This window comes from Argopecten irradians, chromosome 7, assembly GCF_041381155.1.
Source record: "Argopecten irradians isolate NY chromosome 7, Ai_NY, whole genome shotgun sequence".
Lineage (NCBI taxonomy): Eukaryota > Metazoa > Mollusca > Bivalvia > Pectinida > Pectinidae > Argopecten > Argopecten irradians.
The window spans coordinates 844,461-865,986 of NC_091140.1; the positions used below are offsets into that span (position 1 = coordinate 844,461).

Consider the following 21,526-nt stretch of genomic DNA (forward strand, 5'->3'; position numbering starts at 1 on the left):
GTATCTATCTTTGATACTGATGGGCATTGTGTATGATACATGGTCGACAATCATGATGTAACATGGTCACACCCCGATGTGATACACAATTCTCACACCTTCTGCCCTAGTGTGCACTTTTATTCGTTACCAATAATCTTCCTACAAATCTATTATGATAGCATGCCAACACACTAACCTCCACTTGTAGATAACTGCGCGCGGTTTAATGTGCTGATTCGGGGCCTTGCTTCTACTGATAACGGTACAACAGTGATATGCCGTCTCGGGGCCATTATTGATGGCGGTCCCAAATGAAACATTTGTACAAAAAGCCCCCTTCCTAATGTGCCTTTTCACTTAATGTTGAGACATTACCTCTGTAAAGACTTCCATTACATTCCTAAGCATAATACATTTCTGAATTTTGTTTTGCTTTTTTCTAGGGCCTAGCTTCTGGGGGACTATGAACAAATTAGAATGGAGTATTTGTCACCGAGGTAAAAACCAATCGCCTGTCAACATAGTACCGGAGGATCTGCTGTTTGATCCGGGACTAAAACACATAAAGATATCGGGCAATAAGGTCAGTGTTGACACAAAACCTGTGATTTTTCATGCGACATTTACCACTACAAAGTTGTATTTCTTGTAATTTTCACCACCATCACAAACTGTCATAAAACACAAAACGTGTGAATATGGATGAGTATACACATAATGGTTCAGATTCATAAAAGCACCAATATACTATAGACATAGTGGTGAATGCTTGAAATATCACACGTTTTGAAAGAACCGCCACAGTCAACAGTATGTTTCACACTTTAGGATTATATCAAAAAACCGAGTTGCATCACATGACCACCATCGACAATACCAGTACAGATCGGAATAGATCGGAACAGTTTGGAGATCTCAGAGCTATTTTAAACGATTCAATATTAAGATTTAGTTATTCAATAATTTTGTGAAAACGAACTTTACAAAACTCGGTAAATATGGGAAGTTTAAACTAAGAGAGAATAACTTGCTTATTTTAAAATATGTAGACCTCTTTAAATACTTTTTTTGACAATATTAGAAAAAAGTCATATACCATACGACTTTACATTCAAATAGCTGTCTTATATTGATGTTCAATTTTATTTTTTTCGTCACTATTTTAAATACTTTTGGGAACAATGATAATGAATTCAGTAACTTGACGCGATCAAGATATGTCATGGTCTTTTCCAAATCATTGTTTTTTATTATAAGAATTAATATAAATCGATGGAACTATTAAACTGAGCTATTTTGTGGTAATGGTTATTTAGATTCCTAAAAATCCGACATTGAATGCAACGTATAGGGAAAAATTAGTAAAATTTCATTTTTTTCAATTGAGAGTCGCAAGCCAGTATGTAGTTAAGTTTTTCTGGCTTTTTGGAATGTCATTTGATTTAGAGAGAATCCCCGGTAACCTTCTTTGGTTTTCACTATTTTTACTGTTAAAGTTCAGGTCGAATGGTATTGTATTTTGCACTTTTGTTTTCGTAAATACCTAAATCCTTACATCATATGATAACTACATGAAAATATTAAACGTTTAAATATCGACCAACATTAACTGATATACATTGTATCGGAAGGTCTTTGTAAATGTTAGACACGAGTAATTTGACTAGTTAATGGTCCCGTTATTGATGGTTGGTGAAATAAACAACAATATACGATGACTTGTTGTGTATTTTAAATGTGTTTAAGTGTCAACATTATCGTTCCCCATTGTAATGATGAGGAGTAGTCGTCCAATGTCCACGACATTAAATCATAGCTGTGATATAACTGGAACATACAACGGCCCGGGCTCATTACCTACATCCTTTTGTATTATTGACAAGCGTAAGGGTAGAAACAATAAGGATTCTTACAAACATAACGTTTCCCTGGCGACGGATTTACTCTGATAATGAATTCGATGACATTTATTATAGTACATGTTATTGTTTTCTAAAGGTCATGGTAAAGGTCATTGTGGTTGTCACACGTACATATAGTACTTTACCCCCTATATTAAATGTAGGTAGTTTTATTATTTCGTATAGAATATGCGACTTATATGCACCAAAGGAATTCAGAAATATTCCGTTTCATGCCTATTTGACCCAGCAGCTTGAGGTGTAAAATAATATTCAGAACAGTTACGTTTCACAACAAATGCTTATACAAAGGATAGGACATGTCTAAAGCAAAATGAAGTATGAACAAACACAGGAGTTGATGTCTTTCTGTCACTGATAAGAATCCTACGCTACACAATGACGTACGACCAGTCGGCACGTGTCCAATGTGACGTCGGCACGTATCCAATCTGACGACGGCACGTGTCCAATGTGACGTCGGCACATGTCCAATCCGACGTCGGCACGTGTCCAATGTGACGACGGCACGTGTCCTATGTGACGACGGCACGTGTCCAATGTGACGTCGGCACGTGTCCAATGTGACGTCGGCAGGTGTCCAATGTGACGTCGGCACGTGTCCAATCTGACGACGGCATGTGTCCAATCTGACGACGGCACGTGTCCAATGTGACGACGGCATGTGTCTAATATGACGTCGGCACGTGTCCAATGTGACGTCGGCACGTGTCCAATGTGACGTCGGCACGAGTCCAATGTGACGTTACTACAGACAAATACCATCAAGCTATAACTTGTACGACATTTCGTAGCAATATTCACTGTCTCAAAAGCAAACCAAATACTTTGGCAACTGATATTTATATATGAAATCCGATGTCGTCATATTGTATTGGTTGGTATACTCATTTGTACGCCATTGTGTTGGATCTATGTTTTCTGGTCAGCTGTCTTTCAGAATAATTTTAGATACATGTTTCCCTATTCCATTAAGAAATTGAATAAGATATTTAGTAAACATTTGTTTGATTTAAATTAGCAATTTTCAATTGGTTATCAGGTAATAGATTTTCTCGTCGACATTTAGAGTTTCCGTTGTTTTCTACATTGAAATAAATTTTCCATTGACAGGTGTCCTCGACAATGCACAATCTCGGTAACGCCTTGGTTATGTACGTCAATTCTAGTCGGGACGATGATATTCTTTTCTCCATTGGTCCACTTTCCTACACCTATAAACTTCACCAAATCCGGGTTCACTTCGGCAGGGACGATTCTCGAGGCTCAGAACACACCATTGACGGCAAACCATTCGCAGCTGAGGTATGAGTCTAAGTAGTTATAGTATAGGGCTTGTCGTGTTACTGTAAAAGTACTTATCATAAAATGTGTGATTTAACATTGCACTGTTAAAGTACATATTGTTGTGCTATTTTCTACATAACGTTCCGTTAGTATAAGTCACTGCACTACTTATGTAACTTGTTCAATCTTCAACATGACGCTAAACTTTGATGGTATTAAGGTTGTATTCTTCTGAGGTTTCAGTCCCGTTGAAGTCTCGTTTCGACATAGATCAAAGAAGTTATGAGATTTTCAAATAAAATCTATCAATATCTGTAGCAAGTTGCCAGTTGCAAATTTTGTCAAAAAATTACATTTCTATTTTTAGTAGATTTTTTTTATACGGGGATTTTAAGAAATGGTCCATTTGGCGGTCATTTTAAAATTGTGTCTTTTTTCGCTTTGAGTAGAGCCACAATTTTACCATTTTGTTCTGAAATTGTTTTTACTTAAATCATCGCTGCGCCAGTATTTTGAGCTGTATCGAGCTAATTTTTGCTGTAAATCTTTACTGGGTTCGTGGTAATCAAAATATTGAGCTTTAATGTGTGAAATGATACACTTTTGTCACTTAATTTTAACATTTAATGGTAATTTGAGCACTTTTATTTTTTACTCTAAAATACTGAAAAATAACAAATATTCAAATGGGCCAAAAAAGTAAGCACACGGACCCCCCATTTTTCTGCCTGATTTAGAAAGAACAACCCTTTCCCTATTGATATGCAAAATATTAACAAAAGTTTAATACCAGAACTTTTTCTATAAAGGGTTAAATTTGGCAAAAATGGCTGAAAATGGTGCATTTTGTAGCTCAAAATTAAGGGGTAGGGGTAACATATATTATTATTCTGAGGAAAAATATTAGTCTTATTAATCAAAACTGGTATATTTTTAAAGAAGACTACTGGAAAATAAATTCTACAAACATCCATACATATCAAACACCTCATTAGGAAATTGTGGCTTTAATATCTTGTGTATATGGTCAAAACGACAAATTTCCCATAAAATCCAATATTTTGTCAACTAGGTGTCTTTGAGTGACAATAGCTCAAAAACGAGCACACGGACATATGTTTTTTCTTCCATTTTCTTTTATGATATGAAATCCTATTTCCAAAAATCTATATGAGCAAAAAAGTTTAATACAAGAAAATTTTGACTTCTCAGAGGAGTACATCCTTAAAATAATTACGTTTATAGTACAATTTAAATCCCTCCGAGTTATGTACGTAACGTATAGCTTCACAACATACCCTTTAGGTTAGCTATGCCATCCTCTCCGTATGAGTTACCGTAGGTTAGTAGGTATATAGATATAGCTGGTGTCAAAAACAGGTTAGAGTTAATTTAGCAATGATCTCTATGGCTCCAATACCATCATTTCTCATTAATAAGGTTTATTTCTTTATTCTTTTAGATAACTCGAATGCTGAATATTTTACCATAACCTATAATCGTCGCAAATCGTAAGTTAGAGGCGCTACACAATTGTCAATCTAAATGATTTCTTCTTTTTGCTTATTGAGTACTTTTAAATAGTTAATATCAATAGAGTCATTCTGTAATAATATTCCATCTGCCCTCAGCACGGTTCTATACTAATATACACGTTTATAAAAATGTAAGTAGTGGAATTAAATAAATGTTATCTAGTGATCTGTGACCTCTCTCTAATATTACCCTAATAATACATATACATCGTATACGACCTGTTTCCTGTTGTGTTGCTGCAGTAGATACGAAGGGTAGTTGATTTCCGCTATATGAAGCGACCAGGGATCGGACAGCTACTGATAATTCAATATATTTAACGTGTCAATATATGTAGGGTTATCAAATGTGTTGCTGATACTGTCCTGGGTATGTGTAATGGTTCTTCGAGATAATTAGTTATATAGTGGTGACAGAAGTGGTCAGTATTACGAATGGTATATAGTCAACTGACATCCCCTGGGGGAGACTGTAGATGACGGTTGCCTCCAAGTACATCGGTGTTTATAAGATATATTGTTTATTAACAGATACAGATGTAATTCCTTGTGTTTATACATTGTAAGATCTATTGTTTATTAACAGATACAGATGTAATTCCTTGTGTTTATAAGATCTATTGTTTATTAACAGATGTGATTCCTTGTGTTTATACATTGTAAGATATATTGTTTATTAACAGATACAGATGTAATTCCTTGTGTTTATAAGATATATTGTTTATTAACAGATACAGATGTGATTCCTTGTGTTTATAGGATCTATTGTTTATTAACAGATACAGATATGATTCCTTGTGTTTATAAGATATATTGTTTATTAACAGATACAGATGTGATTCCTTGTGTTTATAAGATATATTGTTTATTAACAGATACAGTTGGGATTCCTTGTGTTTATAAGATCTATTGTTTATTAACAGATACAGATGTGATTCCTTGTGTTTATAGGATCTATCGTTTATTAACAGATACAGATGTGATTCCTTGTGTTTATAAGATCTATTGTTTATTAACAGATACAGATGTGATTCCTTGTGTTTATAGGATCTATCGTTTATTAACAGATACAGATGTGATTCCTTGTGTTTATAAGATCTATTGTTTATTAACAGATACAGATGTGATTCGTTGTGTTTATAAGATCTATTGTTTATTAACAGATACAGATGTGATTCCTTGTGTTTATAAGATCTATTGTTTATTAACAGATACAGATGTGATTCCTTGTGTTTATAAGATCTATTGTTTATTAACAGATACAGATGTGATTCCTTTTGTTTATAGGATATATTGTTTATTAACAGATACAGATGTGATACCTTGTGTTTATAAGATCTATTGTTTATTAACAGATACAGATGTGATTCCTTGTGTTTATAAGATATATCGTTTATTAACAGATACAGATGTGATTCCTTGTGTTTATATGATCTGTTGTTTATTAACAGATACAGATGTAATTCCTTGTGTTTATAAGATCTATTGTTTATTAACAGATACAGATGTGATTCCTTGTGTTTATATGATCTGTTGTTTATTAACAGATACAGATGTGATTCCTTGTGTTTATAAGATATATTGTTTATTAACAGATACAGTTGGGATTCCTTGTGTTTATATGATCTGTTGTTTATTAACAGATACAGATGTGATTCCTTGTGTTTATATGATCTGTTGTTTATTAACAGATACAGATGTGATTCCTTGTGTTTATATGATCTGTTGTTTATTAACAGATACAGATGTGATTCCTTGTGTTTATAAGATCTATTGTTTATTAACAGATACAGTTGGGATTCCTTGTGTTTATATGATCTGTTGTTTATTAACAGATACAGATGTGATTCCTTGTGTTTATATGATCTGTTGTTTATTAACAGATACAGATGTGATTCCTTGTGTTTATAAGATATATTGTTTATTAACAGATACAGTTGGGATTCCTTGTGTTTATAAGATCTATTGTTTATTAACAGATACAGATGTGATTCCTTGTGTTTATAAGATATATTGTTTATTAACAGATACAGATGTGATTCCTTGTGTTTATAAGATCTATTGTTTATTAACAGATACAGATGTGATTCCTTGTGTTTATAAGATATATTGTTTATTAACAGATACAGATGTGATTCCTTGTGTTTATACATTGTAAGATCTATTGTTTATTAACAGACACAGATGTAATTCCTTGTGTTTATAAGATATATCGTTTATTAACAGATACAGTTGTGATTCCTTGTGTTTATAAGATCTATTGTTTATTAACAGATACAGATGTGATTCCTTGTGTTTATAAGATATATTGTTTATCAACAGATACAGTTGTAATTCCTTGTGTTTATAAGATCTATTGTTTATTAACAGATACAGTTGTGATTCCTTGTGTTTATAAGATATATTGTTTATTAAGAGATATAGATGTAATTCCTTGTGTTTATAAGATATATTGTTTATTAACAGATACAGATGTGATTCCTTGTGTTTATAAGATCTATTGTTTATTAACAGATACAGTTCCTTGCCTATAATACAGATCTATACCACAATTTCTCACAAGCCGTCGTATCACCACGCGGTATCGCCGCCATTGCTGTATTCGTACAGGTACGTTGATGGAAGATAATTGCGACACATATATTTAAGTATTTACATTTGTATATACGCTTGTTACTATTTGTAACAGTATTTAAACTACCCAAGCCAGTGTAAGGTATATCTTGATAGGGATGGTACTCAAATCGAGAAAATTATGACGTCACTTATAATGAAATGAAAACGTTAAGTGATCGCTGTCGAAATGGCTGTTCCATCTTGTGGTATATATTATCATTAAAAACGATTTTTTTTGTCTAACCTTAACATAATATATATATAAGCATGAAGTTGTTTTGATGGAATTCGTGCTGTTTATACATGCAAGAGTTTCGCAGACGACAATTGATTCATTATGTGCTATCGCGCATTGTCTGCAAAGCTCTGACATCTATTTCATTTGGTCCATAAATAGGTAGTTTAATGTATGTTTGCTTGTTTTCTTTTATTATGCAAAGCATTCTATCATAGAAGTATTGAAACATCTATTTGACATATCTGCATTTACTCTCCATAACATTCATTTATTCGAACTAGACATCTGGATCCACTAGCTAACCCTGTACAGTTTTGTTATCGTTGTGACTGCAGTTTGTCTGATAAAATAAAGTCGTCTCTGCCTCAATGTATATCTTGGTATCTCAATTCCGATAAAATAAAGTTTTCTTTGCCTCAATGTTTTCCTTGATATTCCTTGGTACATGTGTTTCTATTCTTATAGAATAAAATTTTCTCTGCCTCAATGTATTCCTTGGTATCTCCATTCTGATAAAATAAAGTCTTCTCTGCCTCACTGTATGCCTTCGTATTCCTTGGTATCTTTATTCTGATAAAATAAAGTCTTTTTTGTCTCAATGTATACCTTGGTATTTCTATTCTGATAAAATAAAATTTTCTCTGCCTCAATGTAATCCTTGGTATCTCCATTCTGATAAAATAAAGTCTTCTCTGTCTCAATGTATTCCTTGGTATCTCAATTCCGATAAAATAAAGTCTTCTTTGCCTCAATATTTTCCTTGGTATATCTACTCTGATGAAATAAAGTCTTCTCTGCCTCAAAGTATTCCTTCGTATTCCTTGGTATCTCTATTCTGATCAAATAAAGTTTTCTCTGCCTCAATGTATTCCTTGGTATTCCTTGGTATCTCTATTCTGATAAAATAAAGTTTTATCTGCCTCATTGTATACCTTGGTGTCACTATTCCGATAAAATCAAGTTTTCTTTGCCTCGATGTTTTCCTTGGTATATCTATTCTGATAAAATAAAGTCTTCTCTGCCTCAATGTATTCCTTCGTATTCCTTGGTATCTCTATTCTGATCAAATAAAGTTTTCTCTGCCTCAATGTATTCCTTGGTATCTCTATTCCGATAAAATAAAGTTTTCTCTGCCTCATTGTATACCTTGGTGTCACTATTCCGATAAAATCAAGTCTTCTCTGCCTCAACGTATTCTTTTGTGTCTCTATTCCGATAAAATCAAGTCTTCTCTGTCTCAAGGTATTCCTTTGTGTCTCTTTTCTGATAAAATATAGTCTTCTCTGCCTACATGTATTCCTTCGTATTCCTTGGTATCTCAATTCCAATAAAATAAAGTCTTCTCTGCCTCAATGTATTCCTTGGTATCTCTATTCTGATAAAATCAAGTCTTCTCTGCCTCAATGTATTCCTTGGTATTCCTTGGTATCTCTATTCTGATAAAATAAAGTCTTCTCTGCCTCAATGTATTCTTTAGTATCTCTATTCTGATAAAAGAAAGTCTTCTCTGCCTCAATATATACATTGGTATCTCTATTCCGATAAAATAAAGTCTTCTCTGCCTCAATATATTCCTTTGTGTCTCTATTCTGATAAAAATAAAGTCTTCTCTGCCTCAATGTATTCCTTGGTATCTCTTTTCTGATAAAATAAAGTCTTCTCTGCCTCAATGTATTCCTTGGTATCTCTATTCTGATAAAATAAAGTCTTCTCTGCCTCAATGTATTCCTTGGTGTCTCTATTCAGATAAAATAAAGTTTTCTCTGCCTCAATGTATTCCTTGGTTTATCTTTTCTGATAAAATAAAGTCTTCTCTGCCTCAATATATTCCTTGATATCTCTATTCTGATAAAATAAAGTCTTCTCTGCCTAAATGTTTTCATTGGTATTCCTTGATATCTCTATTCTGATAAAATAAAGTCTTCTCTGCCTCAATGTATTCCTTGGTGTCTCTATTCAGATAAAATAAAGTCTTCTCTGCCTCAATATATTCCTTGATATCTCTATTCTGATAAAATAAAGTCTTCTCTGCCTAAATGTTTTCATTGGTATTCCTTGATATCTCTATTCTGATAAAATAAAGTCTTCTCTGCCTCAATGTATTCCTTGGTGTCTCTATTCAGATAAAATAAAGTCTTCTCTGCCTCAATGTATACCTTAGTATCTCTATTCCGATAAAATAAAGTCTTCTCTGCCTCAATGTATTCCTTGGTTTATCTTTTCTGATAAAATAAAGTCTTCTCTGCCTCAATGTATTCCTTGGTCTCAATTCCGATAAAACAAAGTCTTCTCTGCCTCAATGTATTCCTTGGTTTATCTTTTCTGATAAAATAAAGTCTTCTCTGCCTCAATGTATACCTTGGTATCTCTATTCCGATAAAATAAAGTTTTCTCTGCCTCAATGTATTCCTTGGTCTCAATTCCGATAAAACAAAGTCTTCTCTGCCTCAATGTATTCCTTGGTCTCAATTCCGATAAAACAAAGTCTTCTCTGCCTCAATGTATTCCTTGGTTTATCTTTTCTGATAAAATAAAGTCTTCTCTGCCTCAATGTATACCTTGGTATCTCTATTCCGATAAAATAAAGTTTTCTCTGCCTCAATGTATACCTTGATGTCTCTATTCTGATAAAATAAAGTCTCCTCTGTCTCAATGTATACCTTGGTGTCTCTTTTCTGATAAAATAAAATTTTCTCTGCCTCAATGTATACTTTGGTGTCTCTATTCTGATAAAATAAAGTCTTTTCTGCCTCAATGTATTCCTTGGTATCAGATAAAATATCTCTGTGGCCGCAGTGTCTATATATGTATAGAAAGGCATCATCTGGTACAGTGGTATCGTCAATTTGTTTTCTTTAGCTCTCCTATTGCATTATATTGATTTGACAAATATATAACTTTATTGAAATGACAGTGTATTTCGAGCCAGTGTTTCCGCTTGTCACCGGTATTTCAAATAGATTGTTATGTATATGAACAAAATGAAAAAGTTATATATATATATATATAAACTTCTTTTAGCTGCCCGTTCTATCAGCCAAGTGCGGTCGTGATGCTTAGCTGTGTTTCGTATTGTAAGTCGTAATATATAGGGTAGTGAAATAGAACTCGTCTTCACCATCCGGATCACTAGGTCTCATTTGAGGTATTCTATTGTAGCTAGAAGTATGCTTAGTTTGATATAATCAATTCTTTGATTTTATGTCAGTACGCAAACTTCTCTACAGTTTTACCGTTTATTTTCCAGACAAGGGGAAATTTAAGCCATCAAGAACTGGAAAAAATAATTGAAAATATAGAAGATGTTCGTTTTAAAGGTAAGTATTTCTAATGAAAACAACATTGGTAGTTTAAAATTTTGTGTGTATATTAAACAAATTAATGGAAACATACGGATAAGGCTACGATGATGGAGTAAAACCTTACGATGATGGAGTAAAACCTTAAACAATTCAGATCAATTATATAAGAACGCTACTGCAATGATGGAGTAAAACATTAATCAATTCATTACAATTATTTACAAACGCAGCTGCAAAGATGTAGTAAAACATTAAACAATTCATCAATTATATACGAATGCAACTGCAATTATGGAGTAAGATATTAAACAATTGATGTAAATTATATAAGAACGCAACGGCAATGATTGATTAAAACATTAACCAATTCATATAAATTATATTAGAACGCAACTGCAATGATGAAGTAAAACATTAAATAATTCATCAATTATATACGAATGCAACTGCAATTATGGAGTAAGATATTAAACAATTGATGTAAATTATATAAGAACGCAACTGCAATGATTGATTAAACATAAAACAATTTATATCAATTATATACGAACGCAACTGCAATGATCGCGTAAAACATTAAACAATTCATATAAACTATATAAGAACGTCATTGCAATGATGGAGTAAAACATTAAACAATTCAGATCAATTATATAAGAACGCAACTGCAATAATGGATTAAAACATTAACCAATTCATATAAATTATATTAGAACGCAACTGCAATGATGAAGTAAAACATTAAATAATTCATCAATTATATACGAATGCAACTGCAATTATGGAGTAAGATATTAAACAATTGATGTAAATTATATAAGAACGCAACTGCAATGATTGATTAAACATAAAACAATTCATATCAATTATATACGAACGCAACTGCAATGATCGCGTAAAACATTAAACAATTCATATAAACTATATAAGAACGTCATTGCAATGATGGAGTAAAACATTAAACAATTCAGATCAATTATATAAGAACGCTACTGCAATGATGGAGTAAAACCTTAAACTATTCAGATCAATTATATAAGAACGCTACTGCAATGATGGAGTAAAACCTTAAACAATTCAGATCAATTATATAAGAACGCTACTGCAATGATGGAGTAAAACCTTAAACAATTCAGATCAATTATATAAGAACGCTACTGCAATGATGGAGTAAAACCTTAAACAATTCATATTAATTATATAAGAACGCACCTGAAATGATGAAGTAAAACATTAAATAATTCATCAATTATATACGAATGAAACTGCAATTATGGAGTAAGATATTTAACAATTGATGTAAATTATAGAAGAACGCAACTGCAATGATTGATTAAACATTAAACAATTCATATCAATTTTATACGAACGCAACTGCAATGATGGAGTAAAACATTAAACAATTCATATCAATTATATACGAACGCCACTGCAATGATCGCGTAAAACATTCAACAATTCATATAAATTATAAAAGATTGTCATTGTAATGATGAGGTAAAACCTTAAACAATTCATATCAATTTTATACGAACGCAACTGCAATGATGGAGTAAAACATTAAACAATTCATATCAATTATATACGAACGCTACTGCAATGATCGAGTAAAACATTAAACAATTCATATAAATTATATAAGAACGCTACTGCAATGATCGAGTAAAACATTAAACAATTCATATCATTTATATACGAACGTCATTGCAATGATCGAGTAAAACATTAAACAATTCATATCATTTATATACGAACGTCATTGCAATGATCGAGTAAAACATTAAACAATTCATATCATTTATATACGAACGCCACTGCAATGATCGAGTAAAACATTAAACAATTCATATCATTTATATACGAACGCCACTGCAATGATCGAGTAAAACATTAAACAATTCATATCAATTATATAAGAACGCTACTGCAATGATGGAGTAAAACATCAAACAATTCAGATCAATTATATAAGAACGCTACTGCAATGATGTAGTAAAACCTTAAAAAGTTCATATCAATTATATACTAATGAGGCTACAATGAATAAGCTACAGTTGATGGAGTAAATATGTTACCTTACCTGTCCAGTAACAAACATTAAGTAGAAATAGTGGCAAGAATGATCAGTTATTATAGAAAACTCTACCATTTAATATTGTCTATTGTACATCCACGTGTTTTAAAGTCATTCTTTGAAACATGTTCTCTCCGTTATGTTTTAGTATCCGAAGGAACGATATTGTGTATAATAAACCATAGAAACATTATGATAAAATCGAGAAAAAACCTTCAGTACAAGGCAAAATAGACATTAAAGGCAATACAAAGACATATAAACCTATTACCTGACGTGTAAATATAAGTTATAGTGAAGACAACATATGGTGTAAAGGTAAATGTATTGTCTAATACCGGCGAGGCCTTTGTTGTGTGACGCTGTTGAGACTTGATTATAACATATTTTAAGAAGTATTGATAAATTATCTCACAGGAGACTACTCCTAACGCTAATGAAATTAAATGGTAACAATTTGTAGTTAAAGAAGTTAGGTATTACCCGAGGGGGTTGCTACCTTGGCTGTCGTTCCGGCGCCTCGCCAATATGTGTAGGATCCTATAATCTGCGATTAGTATAACTAAATACGGCGTTGGTATCTATATCGCTATAGATGTTATCGTGGGAACAGTACCTATATTGAATTAAGCGTATATCAGACTGTACACTATCAGCCATTTGGTTACATTAATCTTTACTTTATGTACTGCAGACGGGTTTTGATGAAATAGAAAACAAATTTAATGTCATTTTGGCTAATTCTATTCCGTGATGTGTTGATAATGTATCTAATTTGTTCCAAATGCTCCAGTAAAAATGTTTAATTCTTTGTAAGTTTGTCATTGACATTTGCAATTGTTTGTAATGATCTAATCTGTCTTACTTGATGATGACGTAACAAAACAATTATTTTGTAATGATCTAATCTGTCTTACTTGATGATGACGTAACAAAACAATTATTTTGTAATGATCTAATCTGTCCACTTGATGATGACGTAACAAAACAATTATTTTTTAATGATCTAATCTGTCTTACTTGATGATGACGTAACAAAACAATTATTTTGTAATGATCTGATCTGTCTTACTTGATGATGACGTAACAAAACAATTATTTTGTAATGATCTAATCTGTCTTACTTGATGATGACGTAACAAAACAATTATTTTGTAATGATCTGATCGGTCTTACTTGATGATGACGTAACAAAACAATTATTTTGTAATGATCTAATCTGTCTTACTTGATGATTACGTAACAAAACAATTATTTTGTAATGATCTGATCAGTCTTACTTGATGATGACGTAACAAAACAATTATTTTGTAATGATCTAATCTGTCTTACTTGATGATGACGTAACAAAACAATTATTTTGTAATGATCTAATCTGTCTTACTTGATGATGACGTAACAAAACAATTATTTTGTAATGACCTAATCTGTCCACTTGATGATGACGTAACAAAACAATTATTTTGTAATGATCTAATCTGTCTTACTTGATGATGACGTAACAAAACAATTATTTTGTAATGACCTAATCTGTCCACTTGATGATGACGTAACAAAACAATCATTTTGTAATAATCTGATCTGTCTTACTTGATGATAACGTAACAAAACAATTATTTTGTAATGATCTGATCTGTCTAACTTTATTATGACGTAACAAAACAATTAGTTTGTAATAATCTTATCTGTCTTACTTGATGATGACGTAACAAAACAATTATTTTGTAATGATCTGATCGGTCTTACTTGATGATGACGTAACAAAACAATTATTTTGTAATGATCTAATCTGTCCACTTGATGATGACGTAACAAAACATTTATTTTGTAATGATCTAATCTGTCTTACTTGATGATGACGTAACAAAACAATTATTTTGTAATGATCTAATCTGTCTTACTTGATGATGACGTAACCAAACAATTATTTTGTAATGATCTAATCTGTCCACTTGATGATGTCGTAACAAAACAATTATTTTGTAATGCTCTAATCTGTCTTACTTGATGATGACGTAACAAAACAATTATTTTGTAATGATCTAATCTGTACACTTGATGATGACGTAACAAAACATTTATTTTGTAATGATCTAATCTGTCTTACTTGATGATGACGTAACAAAACAATTATTTTGTAATGATCTAATCTGTCTTACTTGATGATGACGTAACAAAACAATTATTTTGTAATGATCTGATCTGTCTTACTTGATGATGACGTAACAAAACAATTATTTTGTAATGATCTAATCTGTCCACTTGATGATGACGTAACAAAACATTTATTTTATAATGATGATCTTATCTGTCTTACTTGATGATGACGTAACAAAACAATTATTTTGTAATGATCTAATCTGTCTTACTTGATGATGACGTAACAAAACAATTATTTTGTAATGATCTGATCAGTCTTACTTGATGATGACGTAACAAAACAATTATTTTATAATGATCTGATCTGTTTTACTTGATGATGACGTAACAAAACAATTATTTTATAATGATCTAATCTGTCTTACTTGATGATGACGTAACAAAACAATTATTTTATAATGATCTAATCTGTCTTACTTGATGATGACGTAACAAAACAATTATTTTGTAATGATCTAATCTGTCCACTTGATGATGACGTAACAAAACAATTATTTTGTAATGATCTAATCTGTCTTACTTGATGATGACGTAACAAAACAATTATTTTATAATGATCTAATCTGTCTTACTTGATGATGACGTAACAAAACAATTATTTTATAATGATCTGATCTGTCTTACTTGATGATGACGTAACAAAACAATTATTTTATAATGATCTAATCTGTCTGACTTGATGATGACGTAACCAAACAATTATTTTGTAATGATCTAATTTGTCTAACTTGATAATGACGTAACCAAACAATAATTTTGTGATGATCTAATCTGTCTTACTTGATGATGACGTAACAAAACAATTATTTTGTAATGACCTAATCTGTCCACTTGATGATGACGTAACAAAACAATTACTTTGAAATATTTACAGTTTGCACTGACATGGACTCTTACCCTAACCCTAACCCAATAATCATGATTTCTAGTATTATCATTATCAGTGTATAATGTTAGCACAACACGCGCGGCGATTCTATTGTTACGTGAATAGTCATTTGCGTAGTAACGTGGGGTCATGACCCAACTTTGGCGGGAACATATGAATGACTCGATTCCAATCAGCTGTTCAATCAAATTCGTTGACGATGACGGGAGAGAAAAAGTATGGGCATTTTAACAAAAAATATGCAACTGCCGCGGGAATAAATAATATTCATTTCCTGGAAAAATTGTAAATGTAAGGAATATATGTTTATTTTGCAAAATAAACATCTATTCCTTAAATAATCTTATCTGTCTTATTTCATGATGACGTAACAAAACAATTATTTTGTAATGATGTAAACTGTCTTACTTGATAATGACATGACAAATCAATTATCCAACTTCGAATAAACGCGATGATAAACATTTTTAATCGAGTTTATATATATTCGTATGGTGACCATCGAACCACTAGATATGTATACATGTAGAAACAATATCAAATCAATTTTGGCCTCGATCATTTGTTTTGAACCCCAAGGTATTTGTAGAAATAGATACGTACTATCCTTTTTGACCTCGATATCAGCTGTTTTCTCGCAGTCCTTATCTGCACCAGTTAGCCGCTGTGTTGTCATCAGTTGTCGACAAAACATATTTACATTTCATTAGGATACTCAACCCAAAGACATCGAAATCTTTTCAGTTCGTGTAAGTTATATAAACTCAGTTCGTGTAAGTTATATAAACTCAGTTCGTGTAAGTTATATAAACTCAGTTCGTGTAAGTTATATATCAGTTCGTGTAAGTTATATAAACTCAGTTCGTGTAAGTTATATAAACTCAGTTCGTGTAAGTTATATAAACTCAGTTCGTGTTAGTTATATAAACTCAGTTCGTGTAAGTTATATAAACTCAGTTCGTGTAAGTTATATAAACTCAGTTCGTGTAAGTTATATAAACTCAGTTCGTGTAAGTTATATAAACTCAGTTTGTGTAAGTTACATAAACGCAGTTCGTGTAAGTTATATAAACTCAGTTCGTGTAAGTTACATAAACTCAGTTCGTGTAAGTTATATAAACTCAGCTCGTGTAAGTTATATAAACTCAGTTCGTGTAAGTTATATAAACTCAGTTCGTGTAAGTTATATAAACTCAGTTCGTGTAAGTTATATAAACTCAGTTCGTGTAAGTTATATAAACGACTTGCTGAAAAATAGTATACAGACCGCAGCATTACTACCATTTACATAAATATGAGATTAATATTTATATTTGTCTGTTGTTATCAATAATAATATTTTCTTTATTTTGTAGGGACATCCACACCTTTAAAAAATCTGTATATGCAAAAGTTGATACCCCGAAGCCTACATTACGTCACATACGACGGCTCAATAACGCATCCCGGATGTCACGAGACTGTCACGTGGATGATTATGAACAAACCAATATACGCCGGATCACAACAGGTAATTCAATATACTGCAAATGAATAAGTGCATGCAAAGTTGTCACAGAATCAATCAATGACGTAATCAAAAAACAATATCCCAATACGGTAATAAATACATGGTTTAATGTTATAAAGAGTTAAATAATGTTATACGACGATAAATAACCCAATACTCTACATGTATGGTATAATGTAATACGGAGATAAATAACCCAATACTACATGCATGGTATAATGTTTTACGGAGATAAATAACCCAAAACTATATGTATGGTATAATGTTATACATAGATAAATAACCCGATACTACATGTATGGTATAATGTTATAAGGAGTTAAATAACCCAATACTATAGGTATGGTATAATGTTATACGGAGATAAATAACCCAATACTCTACATGTATGGTATAATGTTAACGGAGATAAATAACCCAATACCACATGTATGGTATTATGTTATAAGGAGTTAAGTTACCAAATACTATAGGTATGGTATAATGTTATACGGAGATAAATAACCCAATACTATAGGTATGGTATAATGTTATACGGAGATAAATAACCCAATACTATATATATGGTATAATGTTATACGTAGATAAATAACCCAATATTATATATATGGTATAATGTTATACGGAGATAAATAACCCATTACTATATGTATGGTATAATGTTATAAGGAGTTAAATAACCCAATACTATTTTATATGGTATAATGTTAAATAGAGATAAATAACCCAATACTATATGTATGTTATAATGTTATACGTAGATAAATAACCCAATACTACATGTATGATATATAAGGTTATACGGAGATAAATAACCCGATACTACATGTATGGTATAATGTTATACGGAGATAAATAACCCGATACTACATGTATGGTATAATTTTTACGAAGATAAATAACCCAATACTACATGTATGGTATAATGTTATAAGGAGTTATATAACCCAATACTATATGTATGGTATAATGTTATACGGAGATAAATACCCATTCCTATATGTATGGTTTAATGTTATAAGGAGTTAAATAACCCAATACTGTAGGTATTATATAATGTTATACGGAGATAAATAACCCAATACTATATGTATGGTATAATGTTATACGTAGATAAGTAACCCAATACTATAGGTATGTTATAATGTTATACGGAGTTAAATAACCCAATACTATTTGTATGGTATAATGTTATAAGGAGTTAAATAACCCAATACTATAGGTATGTTATAATGTTATACGGAGTTAAATAACCCAATGCTATTTGTATGGTATAATGTTATACGGAATTAAATAACCCAATACTATATGTATGGTATAATGTTATACGGAGATAAATAACCCGATACTATATGTATAGTATAATGTTATAAGGAGTTATATAACCCAATAATATAGGTATTATATAATGTTATACGGAAATAAATAACCCAATCATATATGTATGGTATAATGTTATACGGAGATAGATAACCCAATACTATATGTACGGTATAATGTTATACGGAGATAAATAACCCGATACTACATGTATGGTATAATGTTATACGGAGTTAAATAACCCAATACTATTTGTATGGTATAATGTTATACGGAGTTAAATAACCCAATACTATATGTATGGTATAATGTTATACGGAGATAAATAACCCATTACTATATGAATGGTATAATGTTATACGGAGAAAAATACTCCAATACTACATGTATGGTATAATGTTATATGAAGATAAATAACCCAATCCTATATGTATGGTATAATGTTATACGTAGATAAATAACCCAATACTGTATGTACGGTATAATGTTATACGGAGATAAATAACCAAATACTATATGTATGGTATAATGTTATAAGGAGATAAATAACCCAATACTATATGTATGGTATAATGTTATAAGGAGTTATATAACCCAATACTATATGTATGGTATAATGTTATAAGGAGATAAATAACCCAATACTATATGTATGGTATAATGTTATAAGGAGATAAATAACCCAATACTATATATATGGTATAATGTTATACGGAGATAAATAACCCAATACTATATGTATGGTATAATGTTATACGTAGATAAATAACCCAATACTACATGTATGGTATAATGTTATACGGAGATAAATTACCCAATAATATATATATGGTATAATGTTATACGGAGTTAAATTACCCAATACTATATGTATGGTATAATGTTATAAGGAGATAAATAACCCAATACTATATGTATGGTATAATGTTATAAGGAGATAAATAACCCAATACTATATATATGGTATAATGTTATACGGAGATAAATAACCCAATACTATATGTATGGTATAATGTTATACGTAGATAAATAACCCAATACTACATGTATGGTATAATGTTATAAGGAGATAAATAACCCAATACTATATGTATGGTATAATGTTATACGGAGATAAATAACCCAATACTACATGTATGGTATAATGTTATACGGAGATAAATAACCCAAAACTATAGGTATGGTATAATGTTATACGTAGATTAATAACCCGATACTACATGTATGGTATAATGTTATAAGGAGTTAAATAACCAAATACTATATGTATGGTATAATGTTATAAGGAGTTAAATAACCAAATACTATATGTATGGTATAATGTTATAAGGAGTTAAATAACCAAATACTATATGTATGGTATAATGTTATAAGGAGTTAAATAACCAAATACTATAGGTATGGTATAATGTTATACGGAGATAAATAACCCAATACTACATGTATGGTATAATGTTATACGGAGATAAATAACCCAAAACTATAGGTATGGTATAATGTTATACGTAGATTAATAACCCGATACTACATGTATGGTATAATGTTATAAGGAGTTAAATAACCAAATACTATATGTATGGTATAATGTTATAAGGAGTTAAATAACCAAATACTATATGTATGGTATAATGTTATAAGGAGTTAAATAACCAAATACTATAGGTATGGTATAATGTTATACGGAGATAAATAACCCTATACTATATATATGGTATAATGTTATAGATAGATAAATAACCCAATAATATATATATGGTTTAATGCTATAAGGAGTTAAATAACCCAATACTCTACATGTATGGTATAATGTTAACGGAGATAAATAACCCAAAACTATAGGTATGGTATAATGTTATACGTAGATTAATAACCCGATACTACATGTATGGTATTATGTTATAAGGAGTTAAATAACCAAATACTATATGTATGGTATAATGTTATAAGGAGATAAATAACCCAATACTATATGTATGGTATAATGTTATAAGGAGTTAAATAACCAAATACTATAGGTATGGTATAATGTTATAAGGAGATAAATAACCCAATACTGTAGGTATTATATAATGTTATACGGAGATAAATAACCCAATACTATATATATGGTATAATGTTATACGTAGATAAATAACCCAATACTATATGCATGGTATAATGTTATACGGAGATAAATAACCCAATACTACATGTATGGTACAGTGGAACTTGGTTGATACGAACTCGGATAATTCGACAACCCGGCTTAATACGAAGTACTTTGCCGGTCCCGGCCGAATTCCCTCTTTATCTTTGTTTAAGGAACTCGGATAATTCGAATTCGGAAAACTCGAAGAACTCGGATAATACGAAGTAAATTTTGGGTCCGAATTACAAAAATCATACATAAAATGTTCTTATAACTCGAAATGAGATTTTTTTGGACAACGAGCTCGCCGAAAATGCTGATTTTTTCCTCAAAAATCTGCTGTAGAAAAGCATTTCAAAATATATATCTCGGTTTTATTGTTATAATTTTGCAACTACAATCGGCGATTTTTACATCTCTCTTGTTCACATCATTTTACGACATGGAACTGGTCTGTATATACCAAGTAAAGAGATCGTCATTAGACATGAGAACTCGCTTAATTCGAACACTCGGATAACTCGAAGTTTTATCTCGGTCCCTTCGAGTTCGTATTAACCGAG

General features: G+C 31.2%; 1 protein-coding gene across 2 annotated transcripts in view; it reads left to right on the forward strand.

The window, feature by feature from the left end:
- The first annotated feature begins 288 nt into the window (after positions 1 to 288).
- The window catches only part of LOC138326982 (putative carbonic anhydrase-like protein 2), a 52,069-nt gene continuing 30,831 nt past the window's right edge, over positions 289 to 21,526 (forward strand). For both annotated transcript variants that reach the window (XR_011209010.1, XM_069272941.1), the window contains exons 1-5: positions 289 to 565; positions 3,018 to 3,209; positions 7,241 to 7,336; positions 10,828 to 10,897; positions 17,361 to 17,515. Coding sequence is in view for 1 of the 2 variants with exons in the window: in XM_069272941.1 (XP_069129042.1) it covers positions 446 to 565; positions 3,018 to 3,209; positions 7,241 to 7,336; positions 10,828 to 10,897; positions 17,361 to 17,515 (633 nt within the window). In the remaining variant the exon portion in view is untranslated. The remainder of the gene's footprint in view (positions 566 to 3,017; positions 3,210 to 7,240; positions 7,337 to 10,827; positions 10,898 to 17,360; positions 17,516 to 21,526) is intronic.